At 37.2% G+C, this 21,365-nt stretch overlaps 2 protein-coding genes across 4 annotated transcripts; one reads left to right on the top strand and one right to left on the bottom strand.

Moving 5' to 3' along the window:
- Positions 1 to 4,680: 4,680 nt before the first annotated feature.
- On the top strand, positions 4,681 to 10,430 carry prrt4a (proline rich transmembrane protein 4a). 2 transcript variants are annotated; one of them, XM_028004838.1, is made up of 3 exons: positions 4,681 to 4,938; positions 5,130 to 6,015; positions 7,294 to 10,430. In XM_028004838.1, exons 2-3 carry the CDS (start codon positions 5,220 to 5,222, stop codon positions 9,402 to 9,404), a joined length of 2,907 nt encoding a protein of 968 aa, XP_027860639.1. In that variant the 5' UTR covers positions 4,681 to 4,938; positions 5,130 to 5,219; the 3' UTR covers positions 9,405 to 10,430. The 2 variants fall into 2 exon arrangements, with proteins under 2 accessions (XP_027860639.1, XP_027860649.1); XM_028004848.1 differs by having other exon boundaries at positions 4,693 to 4,938; positions 5,872 to 6,015.
- Positions 10,431 to 11,722: 1,292 nt separating this feature from the next.
- On the bottom strand, positions 11,723 to 20,866 carry impdh1a (IMP (inosine 5'-monophosphate) dehydrogenase 1a). Of its 2 annotated transcripts, XM_028004862.1 has the most exons (16): positions 20,093 to 20,866; positions 19,518 to 19,616; positions 18,722 to 18,770; positions 17,520 to 17,621; positions 16,351 to 16,425; positions 15,991 to 16,197; positions 15,771 to 15,858; positions 15,468 to 15,667; positions 13,958 to 14,048; positions 13,775 to 13,870; positions 13,501 to 13,644; positions 13,178 to 13,319; positions 12,849 to 12,992; positions 12,681 to 12,764; positions 12,441 to 12,457; positions 11,723 to 12,330 (listed from the first exon to the last, which is right to left on the bottom strand). In XM_028004862.1, exons 1-16 carry the CDS (start codon positions 20,329 to 20,331, stop codon positions 12,227 to 12,229), a joined length of 1,881 nt encoding a protein of 626 aa, XP_027860663.1. In that variant the 5' UTR covers positions 20,332 to 20,866; the 3' UTR covers positions 11,723 to 12,226. The 2 variants fall into 2 exon arrangements, with proteins under 2 accessions (XP_027860663.1, XP_027860672.1); XM_028004871.1 differs by lacking the exon at positions 12,441 to 12,457 and having other exon boundaries at positions 12,212 to 12,330.
- Positions 20,867 to 21,365: the final 499 nt, after the last annotated feature.

Here is a 21,365-nt window from a genome sequence, read left to right on the forward strand (position 1 = left end):
AAATCCGAGCTCATCCCACTTCCCCATGCTGGAGATTTTAGTTTAACAGTAATAATAAATAAAGTTATCTTTAAAATGAATCACTCAAGTGACATCAAGGCCCAGCAGTAGACTTAAGTGTCAATAAAGTTAGTTTAACAGTAATAATAAATAAAGTTATCTTTAAAATGAATCACTCAAGTGACATCAAGGCCCAGCAGTAGACTTAAGTGTCAATAAAATAAATCTGGTTGTGTGTGTTGTTTTTGTCTCATGCAAACTTTGCTTTAATTCTACTTTTTTCTATCTAATCATAAGAAATCATAGTCAGTCAGAGAGATTCATGAAACAAGAAAAGCAGGTTTCCTGGAAAAAGAGGAAGTTTCCAGCCTGCAGATTTATAAAAATAGCTGAGACTATTTTAAAGCATGAAAGTTTTAAAAAATTAAATCTAAACATTTTGAGTAATTTGATAAGATTCAAAGTAAAATACTTATATTAATATTGATTTACTTGTAATAATACTTACACTTATATTTGTGAGAACACTTATAAGAAAAACAAGCAAATGTAACTTTGGTATCAAATAATTAGAATAATAGATTATTCTTGGTTTCTTTTCAGAAAACATCTGTAATAACTCACATTAAGATTATAATAAGAATAATTAATAAGTTATGGTTATAAAATTATAAATGAATGCTAAATCAGAGAAGCTAAAGAAAATAAATGTGATAAATGTGATTTTGACATTAAACTTGAAATGGTGTAAAAAGGTGTAACTGCAATTAAACATCACTGATATGTTGGAGGTAGAGAGTAGGTGAAAGGTTGTGCAGGCAAGGGACACAGGAGGTTGAGCAACCCTGAGACATTGGCACAGACATCATGACATGATGTCTCTTAAGACAGTGACGGATATGAGATCATCTGTCTAAGCAGACAGATAAACCCTATATAAGGTGGGTGCAAAAGAGGAACCTATCGTTGGATCCTCCGGGCAGCTTCGAGCCAAGATCGAGATGGACAAAGAACTCTGCAGCTGAAGAAGAGCCGGGGCCACGGAGCCGGAGACTGTCCTGCACATGGAGACCAACCCGTCTGGCCCACAATCTGTGGCTTCGAATCGCACTTCTCTCATCGGCTGGGTTCTGACCCCAAAGACAAAGATGAAGACAAAGACAAGGAAGAAGAACTGGTGCCTTTTTTCCTGCCAGCACCAAGTCCTGTGTGACCTCACCATCCATGCGGAGAAGAAGTTCATCGGACCTACAGAGATCCCTGCCTTCATCGATCAACTTCCTCCTCCTGCTGCCACACCTTCTTCGTCGTCGTGCCAGGTCTGGGGTTCGAGGCGCCAAACTCCGTCCGTCTTGCTCTAAGGTTCCTTATTTAGTTCTCAGTGTCAGCAGTAGGGAAAGATAGACTAGATGATTGATTTTACTTATTTGATTATTTCTGCTACTGAATTAAGCTGTACTGACCCTTGCAAAAATGCCTTACTAATAAAATATTTAGCATAAAGAAAATCTAAAGATGTTGTGGACATTCAGTTAATGAGTCACCTTAAAGTTCTTTGATGGTTGTAAAATAGCTGTGATGTTTGATTCTGGAGAGGAAAAAGTGGAAAATGTTTTTAGGTTGCTGGTAGCCCATATTTAAAACATCATCCTTGGGACTCGACCGAGTCACTAAAACCTACCTGGTTCAATAACAAATGCAAGTTGCAAAATAGAGAACGAGCGACCGTTAACAGGTGTGCTCTGTGAAACTAGTTGGCTGTAGGCTGCTCAGTCTGGCTAATTCACAGGGGGAAGAAGGGTGGGACACCTGGATGTAGGCCGTCAGATAACCAGGCGAATCGTTTCTCGAAACCAGCTTAAACAGAGTTTACTTCAGTTCTGGACAGGGTAAATCCCAGCAGATTTAGGAAATTCAACGTACCCGTTAGACGGAGAGCTGGTAGCACATCTCCCCTCTCAGAAGAGGAAGTACGAGAGTGAGAGAGTAGAGACAGAAAGGAGGGGGGGGGGGTGTTGCGCAACAACAAGTATTATATTATAGTATTGTAAATATTTTAGTTGGTACTGAATAGTTTTAGGCTAAAGTTATTATGAGCCATTTTGGAAGGTCCAAAGAGCCACTTAGGGGCTCAAGAGTCACAGGTTGCAGACCTCTGGTCCAAAGGCTTGAAAAAGGTTGTGCTTCTTAAAGCAATGTGATCATAAAATGTCAAAATAAAAAGTGAAAAGTTTCTGTTATTCAGTGCATACATGCACCTTTCATTTTCTTGTCCAGCTTTATCTGTGTGCCTTGTCGTGACTGTTCTCGTTCCCATACTGGACCCAATTCCTGTTGACACTATTCTGTTCAGGAGGATTTGTCTAAACAGATCCAAGTTACTCTACATAACCACCTATTAAGTGTGAAGCGGCAATAATTTGCCCACGTCCCTTTCTGAGCTCATATGTTTGGGCTGTCATTGTTCCTCCCCAGCCTTTTAGTTACGGCTGACTTGATGCTTTCCTGTGTCCTCATCAGACACGGGGTTAATCTCACCCTGGGTTGTGGTGGAAGTTCCTCTCTGACTCTGTGTTTCATCTGATTTAGCTTCACTCCCAAGTGTTACCGATGTGAATGTAAATCATATTTTCATGGGCAAAGGTTATGAGCAAACAGGGTATCTGTAAGAGTTCATGCTTCCAAAGCCTGGATAACTTTTGGGATACAGAACAGAAACATTTGTGTGTGTTAAATAATTTCCTATTTGTTTTGGAATGCTATTTTGATTTCTTTTTGGACATTTTTTTTCTTTAGACAGTAAGAGTTCGTGCGCATTTGGCAGCATAGGATGAGATGTGATTGCCTGTGTAGAGTACATGAAGAGACATTTTTGAAATTCTTCTTTCAGTCGGACAGATAAAAACAGATGTAATTGTCTGAACTTCATAGTCACTGTTTCCAGATGCTTCCTAAGGTATGTGGATCATAGTCTATTTTAGAAGTATCCCTGGGATTAAATTAGGTCAGGAGGTTTCTGGATTCTCCCCACTGAGAAAAAAACAGCTCACATGGACAAACCGGATGGCATTACACATAGTAGGATGGTACAATCCAAACTAAAACAGATTTTTTCCTCATTTTCCCTGGCTAATTTGTTTAATTATAAAGAAAATATTATTAGATCTGTATTTGACACAACAATTGATTGCATTATAATTTTAATATATTTGGGTAAGAGCTCCCTTCTTACCAAATAAAATGTCCAACTGCTTCATGTCTATTTTTTTACCATGACATGCTTCTTTCACACACAAACGTGTAAAAAAAAAAAGTGTGATGCTGAGTTGATGTATTTCAGAGACCATCAAAACACTTAGTTGAAAAGTGAAATCTAAAAATATTTTTTAATACAGGTTTTAATGTCTAAAAGTGACCAAGTTTGATCCAATGAGCTAACCGAGGTTGACTTTCAAACTTTTTGTTTAGGTTTAATTTGTACAGGACTTACAGTCTAAAAAGTCATATTTCTGATATATTTGCCAGTACTGACTAAAAAGAAGAACTGGCTTACCTGAAATAGCCATAGAAAATTATGTTTTTTCATTACATTAACTTAGAAATTATTGTGTTAACCTATTAGACCATAGAAACATACCAGATTACACTGTATGCTTACTTAAACTACTGTTGCACTTTTTTCTATTTTACCAGGTATGTCAGCCTTGTTTAGAATATATAATTTATATGAAGAATGTTCATTGCTTTTTATGGATCACAGTTTACAGTGCATGACTTTTAAGAAGAATGACGTAAAATCCATAGTGTTCTGCTATGTTTGGACAAATGCTTTTCTTTGTCCTTTTGTCATCGTATCATTTTATTCATAATGTTTGTTTATACTGAGTGTGAGGATTAAAGCTTAATCAGACTATTACACCTAAAATATCCAATAATTATTAGCTCTTCTAAGCATCAAGTATTTGTCAGAGTGCATCACACGGAGTTGCTCTGAGTATCCAGCATCTAGAGGTGAGTGTATCTTCATCAGTACGTACTGAGCACCTGCATAGTATATCATTAGTTGAAGTGATGTAAATCATTGAGTCATCACTGCAACAAGTCACATATGGCTTCTCAGGGTTGTCATTCTTACCTACCATGCTGACATGCTAACATGATTAAATTCTGTGTAATGAAGCACAAAGCAGAGGTGCAACAGTGTGATAAATAAAAATACAAATGAATGTGCTTTAAACTTAATTTAATGATCAGTAAAATATGGATGCATTCTTTCTTCATGTGATAGCTCAAATACAATCCCAAATTAAATTAAATTAAGCAAACTAATTTAACCAGAAGCTAAAATCTGTTGTAATCAAAAAGACTCAGTGATGAGATATATTTCATTAAATAATAAATTCCACTAGTAGATATTTTCAGCACATGCGCACAACAGCAACTTCATGAATTATGAATGCTTGCTTCTGAATCAGATGTATGGATGAATAAATAATTTACGTATGTTTAACAGCTCCTGTAAGTTATGGTCAACATAGTTCAAATAAGCATATCTCTTAAATAGAGAATACCCCAGGGTTGCCTAAAGAGCATGCTAAGGATCTTATCTCATGCTTGTGGCTTTTGTTTTATACGAGCACTCTTTTCTCAGAAGGATTTCAGTGCCTGAATCCAAAAAAGGAGACAATGCTCATCTAGATGTTGCTGCAAACAGTCTCGCTGTCAGTTCTGTCCAGCGGCAGCACGTGGGAGGGTTGAGGCTGGCCGGAGGAGGTGGGGTCTGTCCCATGAGTCGATTGGCTGATGAAGAGAAGAGAGGCACAGCATAGTGAGTATGAAAAGAGACAGAGTGCAGTGCAGACCGAGACTGCAGACATGAAGCAGCACAGAGCAATTTATATGCTTGAAAAGGCTGCAGCAGAACGGATCACTTATGAGGTAAGAAAACTAAAATCTGAATGATTTTAAGAAAATAGCACTGCTACATGCTAATGTTTAAATATTTTTTTTACTTTGTAATCTTGCAGTGTTCACAACCCACATGATGCAATTTATTCTATATTATTGCAAATACCTTGGTGACGTACAATATGTGAAGAGGCGTCATTTGTCTTTCAATTCTATTCCAGGTTTGTCACAAATTGAATCACTGACATCCTGATGTTTACAGTCCAAACATGTGAACAGACAACAATCAGTGAAGCTTGCAGACCCTCAGCATGGGATCACTGTGGAATATTTATTTTCTTTTCCTTCTTTCATTCTCTCTCTTACTTCACGCCGCCGCTTTCACTGAAGAAAATACCAAAGAAGCACGAGAGACTGACTACTACCAAGAGACACAGTTTCTTACACAGCCCACAGAAAAACCTCGCCAGTCAAGTTTGGCACAAGACAGTTTTATGTTTGGACTTGAAAATGTTGACTTCCCGAATCACCCTTTGAATTGGCCCTTCTCGTCATCTGAGGACTTAGACAGACAAGGTGTAATTGGTGAATATAGTGACATTCAGGAAGATATTGAAACATCTCCTTTTTATCCTAATGATGAAAGACTCACATCAAAGCCTTCAGACATTCTGAAAAAGGACATTACTCTAGTGGAGGGTGTACAAACATCTGGAAACATCTTGTTAGGAAAGGCTCTACAAAATCCAACAAAGGAAACATTAAATTTTCTGTCAACTGAGAGAAGTCGAGTGTCTGCAGAGCATCCTCCACAAATCAGAGAGAATGAGCAAACATTGACAACATTGCAAAATGAAATTTCTGATATTCATTTTCCTTTACCTTTTTCTAACTCTCTTCCATCACCCATACCTGATTGGAACTCAACTTCATCACCATTTATTGGACCGGACAATAACCCAGACCTCCAAGCTCCATCACCAGCAACAAACAATGAGGGACGGACTGAAGGCATTCCAATGTCCATACAGAAAAATCTAAATGGGACAAATTCTATTGCAGATACTATTTTAACCAGAGTAACAACAAGCACAGAGGGAGCCAGAGGTAAGAATTAAGTCTTCACTTCACAGGAAAGTGGTTTATGAGCTCACTGATAGCTCATACTTGACTAGTACAGCTGTAAATTTGACCACATAGCATCTCACAACAGAATCTGTGTCACTGCAGCATTTTTGGTGCAGATGTTTGGTGTTCATCAAATGTTTAATATATTTTGTAACCACTGGGATTTACTCTCACTGCAACTATAATTTGTTGCTTTTGGTTACCTTCCTTTCTTAGTCTTTTCATTGCATTTGAATTCCCTAATATTTAACTCTTCGCAAACACAGTGATTGCATTCACAAAGTGTGCCATGTTGATCACTCGCAGTTAAAGCTGCAATGGTAATCAGATGCCTCAAACCAGTATTTACTGTATGCACTCACAGTCACTTGTCAGGGGAGTTTGTGTTTACATGATTGGGGGAAGTGCACTTTGACAAAACTGGAATACATGGTTCTTCCTCCATCTGCATGTTTTACTCCAGTAATGTTTACCAAATTACAAATCACCTGAACCAAATGTAGCTTAGCTATTGTTAGTTGGACCACAAGATAAACTATCCATGCAATATTGATATTTGATGAGATTAACACCCACTGTTTGTAATAGTGATTGCTGACTCTGTATTAACACAATGACTTCATCTTTACCAAAGTTCTCTAAATAAGACACATTTAATTTTCTAACCAGCTTCACATTCTAGCCTTTTATTTCATGACCAGATAGAGATTCATATCTCTTGTATACAGAATCAATCATTTAACGTTGATTGAGAATACAACCAGGTTCTCATAGCAGAGCACATCTTGACCTTGTTTAATAACTATATCCCAAAAACAAAATCAGTAATCAGGTCAATACTGGCTAATAAACAAATCATTGTCAGTTATGTTCACATGAACACCAACACACACAACTTGTTCTTGCTCCCATTTCTCTCTGTGTGACCCACTTAGAGCTTCCCAGTTGCAAGCCTGCTCTGTTTTATTATGGATTAACTTCCCACATACACTCGCTGCTCACTTCTGGTCTCATTTTAAAAGCCAAAGCCTTTGGAATTAAGAGATGATTGCCTGAGTTGCCTGTTTTATAATTTGTATTGACATAATCATTTTGCTGTTATTCAAATAGGTAATAAAAAAGAATTTAAAATAATAGGACATGGTTAGACAGATAATTTAATTACTTAATATAATTTAATGTCTAATCTCATGAGCTGCTCTAAAAATGTAGTAAGTGCACAATATTTTCCTGTGTCACAATGTCTTCTCTTTACAGATGATTCCAGAAAAGACAGCCTGAATGTCCCAAAGGCCACTGGTACACTGTTGCTCGAGGGTGACATGGATATACCCACCACGCCCTGTAAAACATCAGATCAGTCCTGGACTCCCACCTATCCAGAGGATTTTACACCAAGTGAGCCCTTGCTCCCCTCTCTGGCTATCAGTCCTGCCCTTCTGGTCCCTCTGTATTCAGACTGGAATTCTGCCTTTGCAACATGGGGCTTTGCATGGGAAGCACATATCTATGGTCTGGGATCTGTCTTTACTTTAATTTGCCTAATCTCTGTGGTTTGCCTGTTAGGCTTGCCTCTACGGTGCCCCCCTGGAATTGGACTTTTTATAATGCTCCACTTCTTTATCCTGGCATTTGCAGGCATCCAAGGTTTCAGTTTGGTGTATGACGCTTATAATTCTCAAGACCGTCTTCCTCCTCTGGTCACTCAATTGCTCTCAGAATTACCAACGCCCTGTTTAATATCAGCCTTCTCCTTGGCTTTCTTCCTCCTGTCCTTGCACTCACGCAGCTATCTTTCACTACCTATTGCTATTTCTACCTCATTTTCAGCCTTGCCAAAGCCTTGTCTTTTGCTATGTATGTGCCTGTTGCAGTTTATGATCTCACTTGGATGTGTTGGACTCCTCCAATTGTTTCACAGTCTCCCCACTGTGGTCATTTTGTTCCCTCAGGGTTTGTTTGTCTTAATAGCCATCTTTCTTTCATTCTCCTACCTCATCTTTTACTGCTTGAAACAATTAAACACAAAACACATTTACAGGCTGAGTGAAAATGGAGAGGCTGGCGGATCACCAGAACTGGTACGCCCTGTAATTTGCCCTTTTTCCAAGGTAGAAGACTGGGACAGAGCAGCAAGAGCTGGGATAGGATGTTCATTGTGCTTGTTAGGATGTGGTGGTTTTCAGCTTTATGGGATCTTCCATGCTCTTGGTTTGGGTGGAATTGATGGCTTTGGGTTCGAACCGTGGCCTTGGTGGGGCTACCAGATTGGCTACAGGTTCTGTGAGATTGGAGTGGGTGTGGGATTGTGCATTATTGGCACACATCCTCTGTTCTGTAACAACAACCCCTCTTTGAAAACCATAAGTAGTAGCAGACCAGGATCCTGGTCCCGTCTATCCTGCAACTCCCCTTTGCGAGGACACAGTAGGCCCTCACAGGAAGAAGTGAGTTCTCCAGCTCTCTCCACTCATGAGTCCTGGTCCCAGGTTAAGCAGGAAAGGTTGATGGTCTGCAATGTTGATGCCAAGAAGCAGTCAGAAGCGCTTCCTCTTTGCTCAATGGTTGACAATCCTGAAAGTGAAGTAGACTGTGCAAACAAGCACAGTCCAAACAAGAGTACTCTGCCTTTACACACACCTCAAAAACCACCAAGCAAACCTGAAAATGCAGACGAGCTCCAGCTATCATCACTTGATAGTGTAGGTACAGATAGTGACTCCACTGGGGATTTCCGACCCCCATCTCCCATAGACTTGTCCCGCAGCATTGACCAGGCTCTCTTTAGTGAGTCCTTATTCTCTCACAGCATTTTTAGTCCACAAAGACTATTCCATACTTCCTCAAGTTTTTCATTGAACTCTCCTGCCCAGGAATCATTAAACCATGGGCCCAAAAGTGTTGTAGATACTCTATACCGGGCCTCATCTTGTGGAGACGTGGATCAAGAGAATGCTACATCCAGTTCCAGAGTTTCTCAACCACATGGGAGTTTGATGTCTCACAGGAAAGCACCTGTGCCAACGGGTCAGATAGACTGGAAAGGGAGCATTACTGGTTCAACCCAAGGTTTGTGCAATTATCCAAAACAAACTGGAAAGTTTCATTCAAATTCCTGGACAAACAGGGGGCAAAGTATTACCCAAAGCAACTTTCCAAGGGCAATACCCTCTCTGTCTTATCACAGGAAATACAGAACTCTGAGCTTAGCATCCCAAGACAGTAAAGGGTCCGGCCGGTTGCCAGTGACTAAGCATCTAAGTGAAAGCAAGCAGCTTGAATGGGATATGGCAGTACAAGCAGAGTTTGTTAATGTGTGCAAACAAATTGACGCCCTGAGTATGTGCAGTGACACTATTGAATTGTAAAAAGATTTGAAAGTTCAGGCAAGTTAAGAATTAAGAACTGAGAGTGTACAGAAAGTTTAAAATAATAAATAGACTATCACCTATAATGTAGGTAGAATTTATGTTATTAATTTAACACGGCCTAATAATTTTCTGTAAATATTGTGTACCTTGCAAAAATGTTTTTTTACACTTTTATTCTTATTCTTTCTTTACACTCCTTAGAGATCAGAGCACAGCATCAAACGTTTGCAAGCGGAATATCTGCTCTATGCTTTTGTTCAGAACATTAGTTTGGAAAACCTTACAAAGGTTTCTTAAAATAACAACTTCAAGCTCAAGTTTAAGTTTATCATGTGAAATTCCTGTTAAATGGACAAAAACGATGTTCTGTCTGCAGTACAGATCAAGTAAGCGTTTTGTACGTTGGGTGGGATATTCTGATAACAACTTGGATGAATTCTTGCAAATATTTAATTATATTTGTTGTCTAATCCTGGCCAAAGAGACTATGAAAGACACAAAAATACAGTATATTCAGTGACTATTGTCCAGCAAATGGTGTGAAGTTAAAGATCTTTGCTCCACATCTCCATTTGCCAGTTATTGCAGTTTAATTTAGAGATTGCTATTACTCTTCAAATTTAAAAAAAAAGATACAGCGATTATCCAATAACTTCAAAAATTTTCCACTGAGGGAATTTTAGCAACTTTTCTATGTTCATTATGTTCTGCCATTTAATCAGTTAATTTCAAAATATTAATAGCAAAAATAAACAGAATTTTTTTATATAAAGTTTGAAACTACAAATTTTAAGCAGTGCAAGTCCTGTAGATCTCATTTTACTACAAGGAATTTGAATGTTTTCATAATTAACTCACCAAACCATAGCTGGGAAAATAAGACAATTTCTTATTGTTATCAATGGATATGTGTATATAGTTTTTGTTTCAGTAAGGGAAACATTTGCATAGCAAGAATGTGTTGTCTAAATGTCCACCCTGAAATAACAATGGGAAATGAAATAAAGGCTGGAAAAAATGTAATTTTTTTTGGAATCTTTGACTCTCTTCACCAAATGGAGTTAAAATAAGCTTTAGCAATGACTGTTATAGCCATTCGGTAGAGTTGGCATTTTTCTTTCACTTTCACAGCACAAAATCAAGCCAAATATAGCATTTATAATTCCTTTTACTGTCACAGAATTTGTCTCTCTTTAAAGTTTAGTGTTGGGTGCAAAATGAAGAAGAACCACGAACTCGACAAAACATCTTAAAGACTTATACTTGTATGTTTATGAGATTAAAACATGCTAAATGTTCTACGCATTTCAATGTTAACAAATTTTCAATGGAAAAAAGTCTGACTTCTGTCTCTTCAGACTATTTCATGTGAAAGACCCAGTGACCACATATTACTCAGAACTTGTGATAACTAACCATGCTGACTTTAACTGATTACCAACAGCAAATATGATGCAAAACCTCCAGGAACAGAAATTAGACAGTCCTGTTGTTGAATAAATGTGCATTAATCAGATCCTTATTTATATGGGTTAGGGATTTGTTTCCAATTACTTGTTCCATTGAATCTAAGTTGCACACATTCATCAATGAAATCAAACCTTGTAAATCTGATTTAGAGCTTTGCCATGGAGAAAAGTAAAATTTTTAAGTATTTCCTTTCAATAAATACCTGAATTCATTTCATTTTGAAATAATTGACACTGTCATTCTGCTAATTATTGTATTAACAATTTGACACATAATGTTCATAGTGTACATTTTATTATTCCTCTCATAAACTCAATATTTCCAATACAAGAGGTCAGAAAGCAGATTCACAATAAAGATTTTAGGAAGTATTAAGGTTATTATATATTCATTTATCTGCGAACATACAGATCAAACGTATATTATAATATATTCTTGACTATCTGTGAGAAGTAAGAATGAAATATTTTCTTCTTTATATACCAAAATACACATAAAAACTGTACAACAGTGTCACAATGTTGACTTCAAAATACTTTGTTTTGCTCTGACAGTGCTAGTTACAACTTGGGTATTTTCTTTTAATTTTATGTAGATGAGAACAATAATGATGTTGCCAAATTCTTAGAAGGAGCAGCTAAATAAACTTAACTGGATGCAACATCTCAGACAGTTTCCTGGAATTTTATATGGTAACAAAGATAATAATGACCAAATTGAAGAAAGCACAAAAAAAATTATACTAATGCAAAAAACTCTGTAATAGTTCAAAATAAGTAAAGCAATAAATATTTAACAGGTGAAATTATATTTTAAAAATCTGTATTGTTTCAATGAAAAGTGAAGTCAGTAGGTACTTTCTTTTTTAATGGTGGGCGTGAACAGACAAAATACCAAGTCATTGTCATGCTAATAATAAACACTTTTGTAGAAGATAGACAACGTAAGGTACAAATCAAGGACATCAGGAATGACATAAAAATGAGACTACCAATTATTTAGCCTTGAAAACACTTTCTTACAAAGGTGTATATTTGAACTCTGTGAAATAAAATGCTTTGGTATTTTTCTACAAACAATATACACAGATTTCTATCAGATTAAATTCAAATGAGAAGAGCCTCTTGTATTTCAAATTCAAAATGTGCCTATTGATTAAAATATGTCTTCTTTACAACTTTTTCAGCCCTCCGTCGTCGCAAAAACATGAAAAAAATAAAAGAGTTCATCAGATGATCCATGTGTCCAGTAGTTTGACTTTTTGTCATCTATGATCTTGCTGTTTATCCTGATTTAACTCAAAGAGAGATATTTGCAAATATACTCTATCATCTTGGTGTCAACTCTATTCACATGAGTCCATTGCATCGGCTCACTGCAGCTGGGGTCGGGACATTTGGTCCTGATCGCATACTTCCTCGTCCTCCTGCCTCATTGAGGCCACTTCTTGTAACTACAATTTGAATAAAAAAAAAAACATGATCATGAATGTTATCAGTAAAAAGCTATGTTCAGCACAGATGAATCAAGCAATGATGAGGATGTTGGTATGAAAGTACTTACATGGCAAAAAAGAATATCTAACATGATACCAAGAAGGCAAAAAGAAGAAGAAAAACGATTGTTTTGATGTTGCAACAGCTTAATTTTATTCCAGCTCAGACAAAAGCGAATTAAGGAAGCAAAAACTGAATAGCTGATAAAAGTCAAGAATCATAAGTCCCACACAGATGGCAATATAAACACACTCTTACAAATTCTAAAGCACAATAAAAGAGATATAAAGCCAAGGGAAATGCTTACGAGTGGAGGCCATGAACTCCTCCCTCCATCTGAGCAGACATGGTTCTCTTCTCAAACTTCAACTCTCCTGAATACATCATTGACCTGCAACCCAACACACATAGTGAAAACTTGCTAAAGATTTCACACTACAAAAAGTTCAAATAAATTAATTCATAAAGTATTGACCTTAAAATCGACAAACTTCTGGCTCCAATGTCCTGGCAGCCATGTTGTATCCCAGAAATGAGGTAAGGAACAAACTTTTGGATAGAACCTTTATCTTGAACTGATCCTGAGACCCCTTGAGCTACTTTCACCTTATCTCCCTCACTTCAAGACATACAGAGAAAATATTTTTGCACTATTTTACAATAACAGTCAATTACAAATGTACAATATACAAAAAATGTTGTTCTTTAAATATGCTCGCTTAAAGTAATTTGTTAAGTGGTTCCGTTCTATAGGCACCATGGGGAGCCATCAGCCACCCACGACAATGCCGTAAACATTTTTACCTAAAGTAACGCTTTTGACTGTTATTCTTCTCCATTGCATCCAAGGAGCCCATTCCTCTGTATTTCTTCAGACGCACACCATCTGAAAAGAAATATTCTCCAGGAGCCTCAGTGGTTGCAGCGAGCAAAGACCCCATCATCACTGATGAAAAAATAAAATTGGACAAAACTTTGGAGTGAAGTATTTGCAACTTTTGGCGAGAACATTTTGCTCAACAATGTTAAACACAGTTAAACACTTCTTTTGCAAGATGGGGACAATCATTATTTCCCCACCGAACCTAAGAAAGTAGTAAATATTTAGGACTCCTGCCCATTTCTACCTGTAGACGCTCCTAGGGCAAGAGCTTTCACCACATGCCCCACTGTCTGAATGCCTCCATCCGCGATTACTGGTACTCCGAAACGCCGGGCATATTCTGCAACTTTATAAACAGATGTTCCTTGAGGTCGTCCACATGCCATCACTGAGGAAGAAATAAACAACATAAGACTGAAATAAGTAGTTGACATGTAAATGATGTAGATCTTTGGAAGTGTTTCACAAACTCAAAGGGTTATTTTGGTCACATTTGGGTCGTCAGCTTAATTTTTTACCTTCCTGGGTAATGCAGATAGAACCACAGCCCATCCCAACCCTCAACGCATCCACACCAGCATCTATGAGGTTTTTAGCCTGTGCAGCTGTCACCACTAGAGAGAGACAGAGGAACAGAGAACAGCTGAAAGATGAAGGAAACAAATGTGGTCAAAGTGATGTAATTCAGAAAGCACAATCACCATTTCCTCCAATCACTTGTAGATCGGGATACTTCTGTTTAATGTAGTTTATCATGTTGATCTGATAAACTGAGTTTCCTTGAGATGAGTCCTGCAATCAGAAGAGAGATCCAGAGAGATAGAACAGGCTATTTAATTTTGCTAAATGCATTTCCCTTTTTATAGTTTTAAAGACAATCTAGAAAACATGTAACATAAACAACAAAGCACTTTCATCCATCCTAAATTTATTAGTAATCAAGGGAATTTCATTGATGCATCGTGTCCTGTTAAAGCTGAATTTAAAAAAAGAAGCTCTCAGCTGGAGCTTTCCTGTACCCAAAGCACCAATGAGTGCAAAAAAGTACTTTTAATAAATTTATTTGTAACAAATAAAAATACATTTATTTGAATTTGCTCCTGGGAGAAAATACAAATAATAATCATTCAGGATGAATCATGGCCACCCCAGGAATAAATAGTAAAATGAGAGAACAAACTCCAGAGACGGTGACCTACATTTGGTGACCTTGTTCTAAACTGTGATATTTTTGTCCATTCAAACTGAAGAGGCTTCATTAGTTTACAGAGGTGGAATATTCTGCTCAAATTTTTCTCTAATGAATATAAACATGTTTCTGATACTCAGAAAGTAAATTGGTTGCAATGAGTTAGTTGCAGGTTCCACCTTTAGCTGCTGGCAATGGTGAATACATCAATAACAGTATGATGTTTTTCTTACTGAATGAATTTCAAAATATCTAATATTCATAGATAGAAGGGTTTTGCTGTTTCTTATTTTTATGAAAAATAAATAAAGTTGAACATGAATGATAAACTTGAAGGGAAAATATTAAAAGTAAATCAAACAGGATCCAACAGTAATAGTTAAGATGATCAGTTAAAATAGGTAAACAAATTATATATAGTCCAGAAAAGGGTGAAGGCTGAAGCATTAACTCATAAACACATTCAACGCAAACTATTCATGACCTATTTTTTATATCAAAACAAAATATTCAAACAGAAACTTTTTCCTTACAAATCTTTAAGATCAAGTATACATATCACAAAATCATACATGCAATATTTAAAATTTTATTAATTCCAACAAAAATGAGAGACATTGATAATACTTTTAATAATTAAGTCTACTTTGTAATTTCTCATTAAAAAGTTGTACGTTTTTTCTTGAAAGAAATTAATCTTCAAAATATATGATGTTATTACTCATAAATAATAAATTATTATTTTTTCTTTAAATGACCAGTTCCAGTATAATCATAAAGTTTTGTGATATTCAAAAGAAATATATTTTTCTATATATTACTTTCTGAAACTTACAGAATTTAGATTTTCTGAACTATTTCAAAATTAGTTTTTGACAAATCTGTCACAAAAAATGTTAATGATACTGATAAGATTTATGAAGTAATTATTGCTACATTTAATACTCCACCGCTTGTGAGTTAACCTTAACAAATATAAAGTCATCCATCAAAATCTGAAACAGTTAATACTCAAGACTCACCAGAACCACCACATCCACTCCAGCCTGCATGAGGAGGTCCAGTCTGTATTTGTCGTCCTCCCTGGTACCAATGGCAGCCCCACACAGCAGTTGTTTGCGCGAGTCCTTGGAAGCCAGAGGATAATCTCTGTTTTTCTTCAGGTCAGTTCTTGCTATGATGGAAACAAGCTCGTCGTTGTCATTCACAATGGGGAGCTTTCCTGAAAAAAAAAAAATCAAATTTTAAAATCAGTAAAACCAGGAGGTGGCTTTCATGATCCTACTTATTTTCTTCTCAGCAGCAGAACATTTTGAAATCGTTACCTTTCTTGCTTCGCTGCAGTATGTCGTTAGCTTCTTTTAGCGTGACTCCAGCTGGTGCAACAACTAGGTCTTCCCTTTTTGTCATGGCCTGTAGTAGAAAATATTTCAACTGTAAAGACTGATTGATGTTAATACACTTTTTCAAATGACAGCAAAATGGGTGTAACATGATATGCTCACGAGAAAAATTTGTTCCCAGTTCGAACAACTCAAGACCCACCTCTTCCAGAAGTTTCTCATAATCCTTCTCGGACAAAAAGTCAATATCCCTGGAGGCCACAATGCCAACCAGCTTACTGCCCATCTTGCCTGTTTCTGTCACTGGGATCCCAGAGAAACCATGGCGTCTCTTAGCTTCAAACACGTCACCCACTGTGTGATGTGGGCTCATTACCACTGGGTCTGTGATGAAACCTTGCTCAAATTTCTGGCAAAAAAAACCAAAAAACCATATAATGTTTATTCACAGTGTAGCTTTATTGCTGTCCATGCTGTAAACAAATAAAGTCATAGTTCCACTGGCATATTTTATTTTTATGATGAAAGTTTTTGTCTATATTGTCTTATTTTATCATTTTACCTTGACTCTTCGCACCTCATTGGCCTGGAATTCAGCAGTGCAGTTGTGATGGATTATTCCAATCCCTCCCATCAGCTAACATCACCCAGATGGAAACAAGGAAAAATAAATACCCCATTAGATAAAAATGGAAAATTTATTTAGGTCAGCATTCAGGTCAAGAGCATGTTTTAATCAGAGCTGCTGTGACCAGTTCTTGCCCTTGAGACTCTGTGTCATGCATGTTTTAAGAGGTGGGTTTTCTCCTTAGCATGTCATCAAGATCTGCAGAAGGATATAACATGTTGATGTCAATAAAGTGTGCAAAACAAGGGTCAAATCTAATACATGCAGGAAACTGGCCTCTGAGGTTCAGAATTGAATACCATGTACTGGTGCATGTACTACATCAGGGTGTTTGACAAGAAAATGAAAGTCATCCTAAGTGGATCAAACAAGTACAGTGATTGTTTTAAAGCATTTAAATGTGATGATTATGGTTTACAGCGGATGCAAACTTGAAATATCCTCATAAAATATTAGTTATATATAAGAAAATAGATGTTTACCAGAAATTACTGGTACTCTGAAACACCGGGCAAAAAGTACATCAACACTAGAGTTCTGGCCAGGTCTTTCTTTAGTTTGTATTATTCCATCAATGTTTTTGTTGTGGCACTTCCTCATGAGGAAGCAAGCATAAGCTTAATTGAGGCACTCAGCTTATCTGCATAGTTTGGTTTGCTGTCTCTCATCTTCCTCTTAACAAACTTCCATGTTCCTGGATGAGGTTTATACGGGCAAGTACAAAAGATTTCTGAATGAAATTTGTGTCCATATGTTTAGGGCCTGAAAAGTTCTATCCAATCAAGCATAGCAATACCAGGGTAGTTACAGACACAGGCACAAATCAGAAGAGAAAACTTGGGACCATTGAGCCACTTTTCTGTCCTCCTTCTATACAATATATTAAACGAGTTTATCAAAAATCCTTTCATATATGAATTTGCTGTCTTTAATTTTGGGTTTTCATCTGACGCAAACCATAAAAGTAATTCAAACAAATGCTTGAAATATATCTCTATGTGTGACATGATTCCACATAATATGAGTTTTGCTTTAAATTTATTTTTAACTGATGTCCCAATGAATTGAGATGCACAGTGCACGTGTTTAGAGTCTGTACTCACTGCCATGGTGATAGCCATGGACGACTCTGTGACTGTATCCATGGGTGATGAAATGAGTGGAGTCTTCAGAGTGATCTTTCTTGTTAGTGCAGACGTCAGGTCCTTTAAAATAAAATGAAAATTGTGAACCATAATTTCACTCAGTGACAGTTTTCAAAACTACAATGGAGTACACGTAAGAGGCTGTTTGGACACAGTGAAGGGTTATTTGCTGGGTTTAGCTCTTAAGTGCTAAAAGAAGCAGGTGTGTATGTGTGTTTTGAACACCTGCTAACAGGCAACCACCCATGTGACCAAGCATGAAATTAATTTAATGTCCCAGTAGACCTTGAAAACAGAGAAAGGGAAATAAATATGTTCTCATATGTTTGGGACCACAAACCTCAAAATTATCTGAACAGAACCAGAAATCTTGTTCAAAAGATTCTAATTTTAGTAAATTTCTATTAGTTTCAGCCAAAATATTTTTCTTGCTGTGTCAGTTCTTGAAACTGCTTTTGTGAAGGAAATTGCAGTAGGAACCTGACTGCAGTTGTAACCTGAGTACTGTTTGTGCAGTACCCACGAACAGGGCTTTAAAAAGGTATTCATAACCTTTGAACTTTTTCATGTTCTGCCATGCAACAAACAGCGTTCTGTTCTTTATTAACATTTTTTGAAAGACCAACAAATTAACAAACAATTGGGACGTGGAAAGTAGAAATACACTGCTTTCTTTCTTTGTTTTGTTTTTGTTTTTTAGAATAGAAATCTGTAACGTGTGTTCTATTTCAATATTCTCAGCTTGGGGTATCCTTTTATAACCTAATTTAAATTTAAAATGATTCTTGACCTCTCTGATGTGTAACTTGGCTCTAACTGGTTTGCTCATTAATCCACTTTAACAAACTGCAAAGGCCAACTGTATTCCTACAAGGACATAATTAAAAAGAGATGGACTCTATTGTTTAGTAATTATGTAGGGGACTCAATATATATTTGTAGCACACTTTGCAGATTGTTTTGTAAAAGATGTTTATGACAATTATGTAGTACTCTGTGTGAGTCTGTCATATAAAATAACCTCAAATAAATTGGTGTTTATGATTAGAATGTGAGCAAGTATATGAAGGAGCTTTATGGGTATCAATATGTTTGCAAAAGTTGTGCGACAAACAGCAAAAGACTATTGTATAATAACCCATATATTTAAAATTACTCACCACCTCATCAGACGTGAAATCTATGAAACCAGGGAGGATAAGGAAATCACTGAAAGTGGAAAGAAAGTAGATAATAGTAATAATTATAACAATAATAATAATAATATATTTAAAATGAGTAAGACTGCGCCCAATGGCCACACATTGTTAAATTGTTAAATATTTGATACAAGTTAGCTTAGATTTAAAATTCCCTTCTTTTACCATTAAGCACCCATTGTAGTTACAAAATGTAACATAAGTTGCCTTCAAATTACTCCAGGTTATAAATTTGTGTAAAATAATTTAACAAGTAACTGCTTGCACCACTTACTACACATGAAAAGCAACTCATGCAACCATTCAGCAGCCATGGATGTCTCATTAATATAATCTAAAAAAAAAGTCATTTGTACTGTTTTGCTAACTATTGTAATAAAATTGACAATGAAGTGAAGCTCTATTTTAATATCACTCCCTCTGTGTTTCCCTATTTTTTTTTTGTCACACACACACTCACACACACGCCCACAAAGGAAGCTACCCTGATAGCTATTTCCACACTAAATTCCTATCAACACCATTACACCCCCCCTCCCCCCTCCAGCATACTGCTTTTAAACGATGATACCACTCAGAATCCCTTAAAGTACTGTTACTCATTTTAATCCTCCATTTAAAGCCTAAGCAGATGTGTCATCACTGTAAGTTTTAGCTACCATGAAACTCATTTCATAAGTCTGTGGTAGTGCTGTAGAGAGCATTTTTACAGCAGTCTCAGTAGGTAAGCAGTGTGTGTGCTTCAGTAAAGTCTTACTTGTAAGTCAGCCCATCTCCAATAGCAAACAGTTGTTGTGCTGTGAGTCCATCCTCTGGAACATAACCTGTTCCTCCACTGATCAAGTAGTCGGCCATGCTGAAACATGAACACATCAACTGAACTTGCCACCTGCGACATTTTAACAAGTAACAGCCACAACAATGCATAAATCAAACATTTCTTTGAAAAAGAATAATTCAGATTCATAAGTAATTTGACAGATTGTAAACAGTCTGACAGCAATAACAATAAAAAAATTTACTAAATCTTTATGATTAATTGATGTTTATTTCTGTCTTGACCTCTGCGTAACTCTTGTTGTGCCTAGATCAGGAGTGCAGACAGGAACATATCCCCGTCAATGGAAACTCCTTCTATATACTCATGACGGCAGCACACAAGGTAAGAGGATTTGGTTGGCTGCCAAGGTTGCCGATAAATAGAGTGGAATGGGAAGTGGATGTTGCCAACAGAAAGTGAGAATATTTCAATTACTTGTCCTTTCATGGTACTATGCCTTGAGAGTAGCTACTGTTAACTGAAAGCAATGATGACTCAATGTGGACGCTGACCTTTCTGGTTCATATCCAGCCTGGATTCGTGTGGCGCTGTACCTCTGGGCTGCAGTCTCATGTCCATGTCCATATGACGGCGGGTATGCATGAGTCAAAAAGGAGTGTTGAGACTGCTCCCCATCTCTGTTTGAGACGCGAGGCCGTGCTGGTTCCATGTCTCCTACAATTCTTCTGTAATCAATCTGGTAATTGTCCCTGTCACTCTCTCCAAAGCGGTCATATCCATGACCTTCCATCTCTAGGAAATCCAGCTCTGTGACCTCCACACACACTCCTCTTCAGTTTTTCTGCATACAATTAGAATCACACTTTGCACTCCAGGTAAACATTGGCAGACCTCAAGAGACACTCCATGTGTTGTTCAGTTGATTGCATGCTCACACCAGTAGGCTTGTTCTTGTTGCCAGCTAGTTTGCCCTCTGAGCAGCAGCTTAACCAAATCATAAAATTTTCAGTTTTGCAGGGAAAAACTTGCGGCTTAAGTACGCACCATCAGTAAAATACCCCTTGAAAAATATTGTCAGTTATCAGGAGTGTTCATATTCCAGTTTGAAAACACTCCATTATGAAAGGAACCAAGGCCAGCAAGCAGGAAAAGGAGTCTTTCTCCTTTTCAAGGGATGGTAGTTTCAGAAACCTTAGCACACTCCCAGGTTGAGAAGTTGAGTTGGTCCCAGCCGTGTTTGTTTTCCCTCCATCCTGGGAGCTTCTCTCCACTCCGTCACCCTGGTGGCTACTGAGCTTAACTCTGTTTCTGACTGTAGCAGACGTCACTCTCCCACAAAGAGGATTGGGAGCATTAAAGCAGGATGGGGTGGAGTGAGATAGGTGTGTAGGGTGGAGTAAGGAAGCAGCACCTCGGAGGAGGGATGGACCAACATTACGCTTTAACACTTTTCCCTTGAAGGACTAGAGTTCTGTAAATGTGTGAATGTCAAGGCAGTTATGCCTCACCCCCAAAATGAAATAAAGAGAAACATGGTGTTTGCATGTGTGCGCACATTAAAATACTATCAGGCATGCTGCCAATAAAACTGAACATAGCCATTTTTTGAATCTTGATGTTCCCAATATTAAAAAAAAAACAATCTGCGAACAACTGAAAAGTCATTGCCATAAAGAAAATTTGATATGAGATTAATTTTGCCCTCATTCCTCTTTTCCTTCATTTTTTAGTGCTATTTTAGTTATTTAAAGTCCAGTAAGTTAAAGTGCAACAGGTGAGTGATTAGTTTTTCCTACCATCAGCTTCAGTTGATTGACTAACTGT

The sequence above is a fragment of the Xiphophorus couchianus genome, chromosome 2 (assembly GCF_001444195.1).
Source record: "Xiphophorus couchianus chromosome 2, X_couchianus-1.0, whole genome shotgun sequence".
In the NCBI taxonomy this organism is placed as follows: domain Eukaryota; kingdom Metazoa; phylum Chordata; class Actinopteri; order Cyprinodontiformes; family Poeciliidae; genus Xiphophorus; species Xiphophorus couchianus.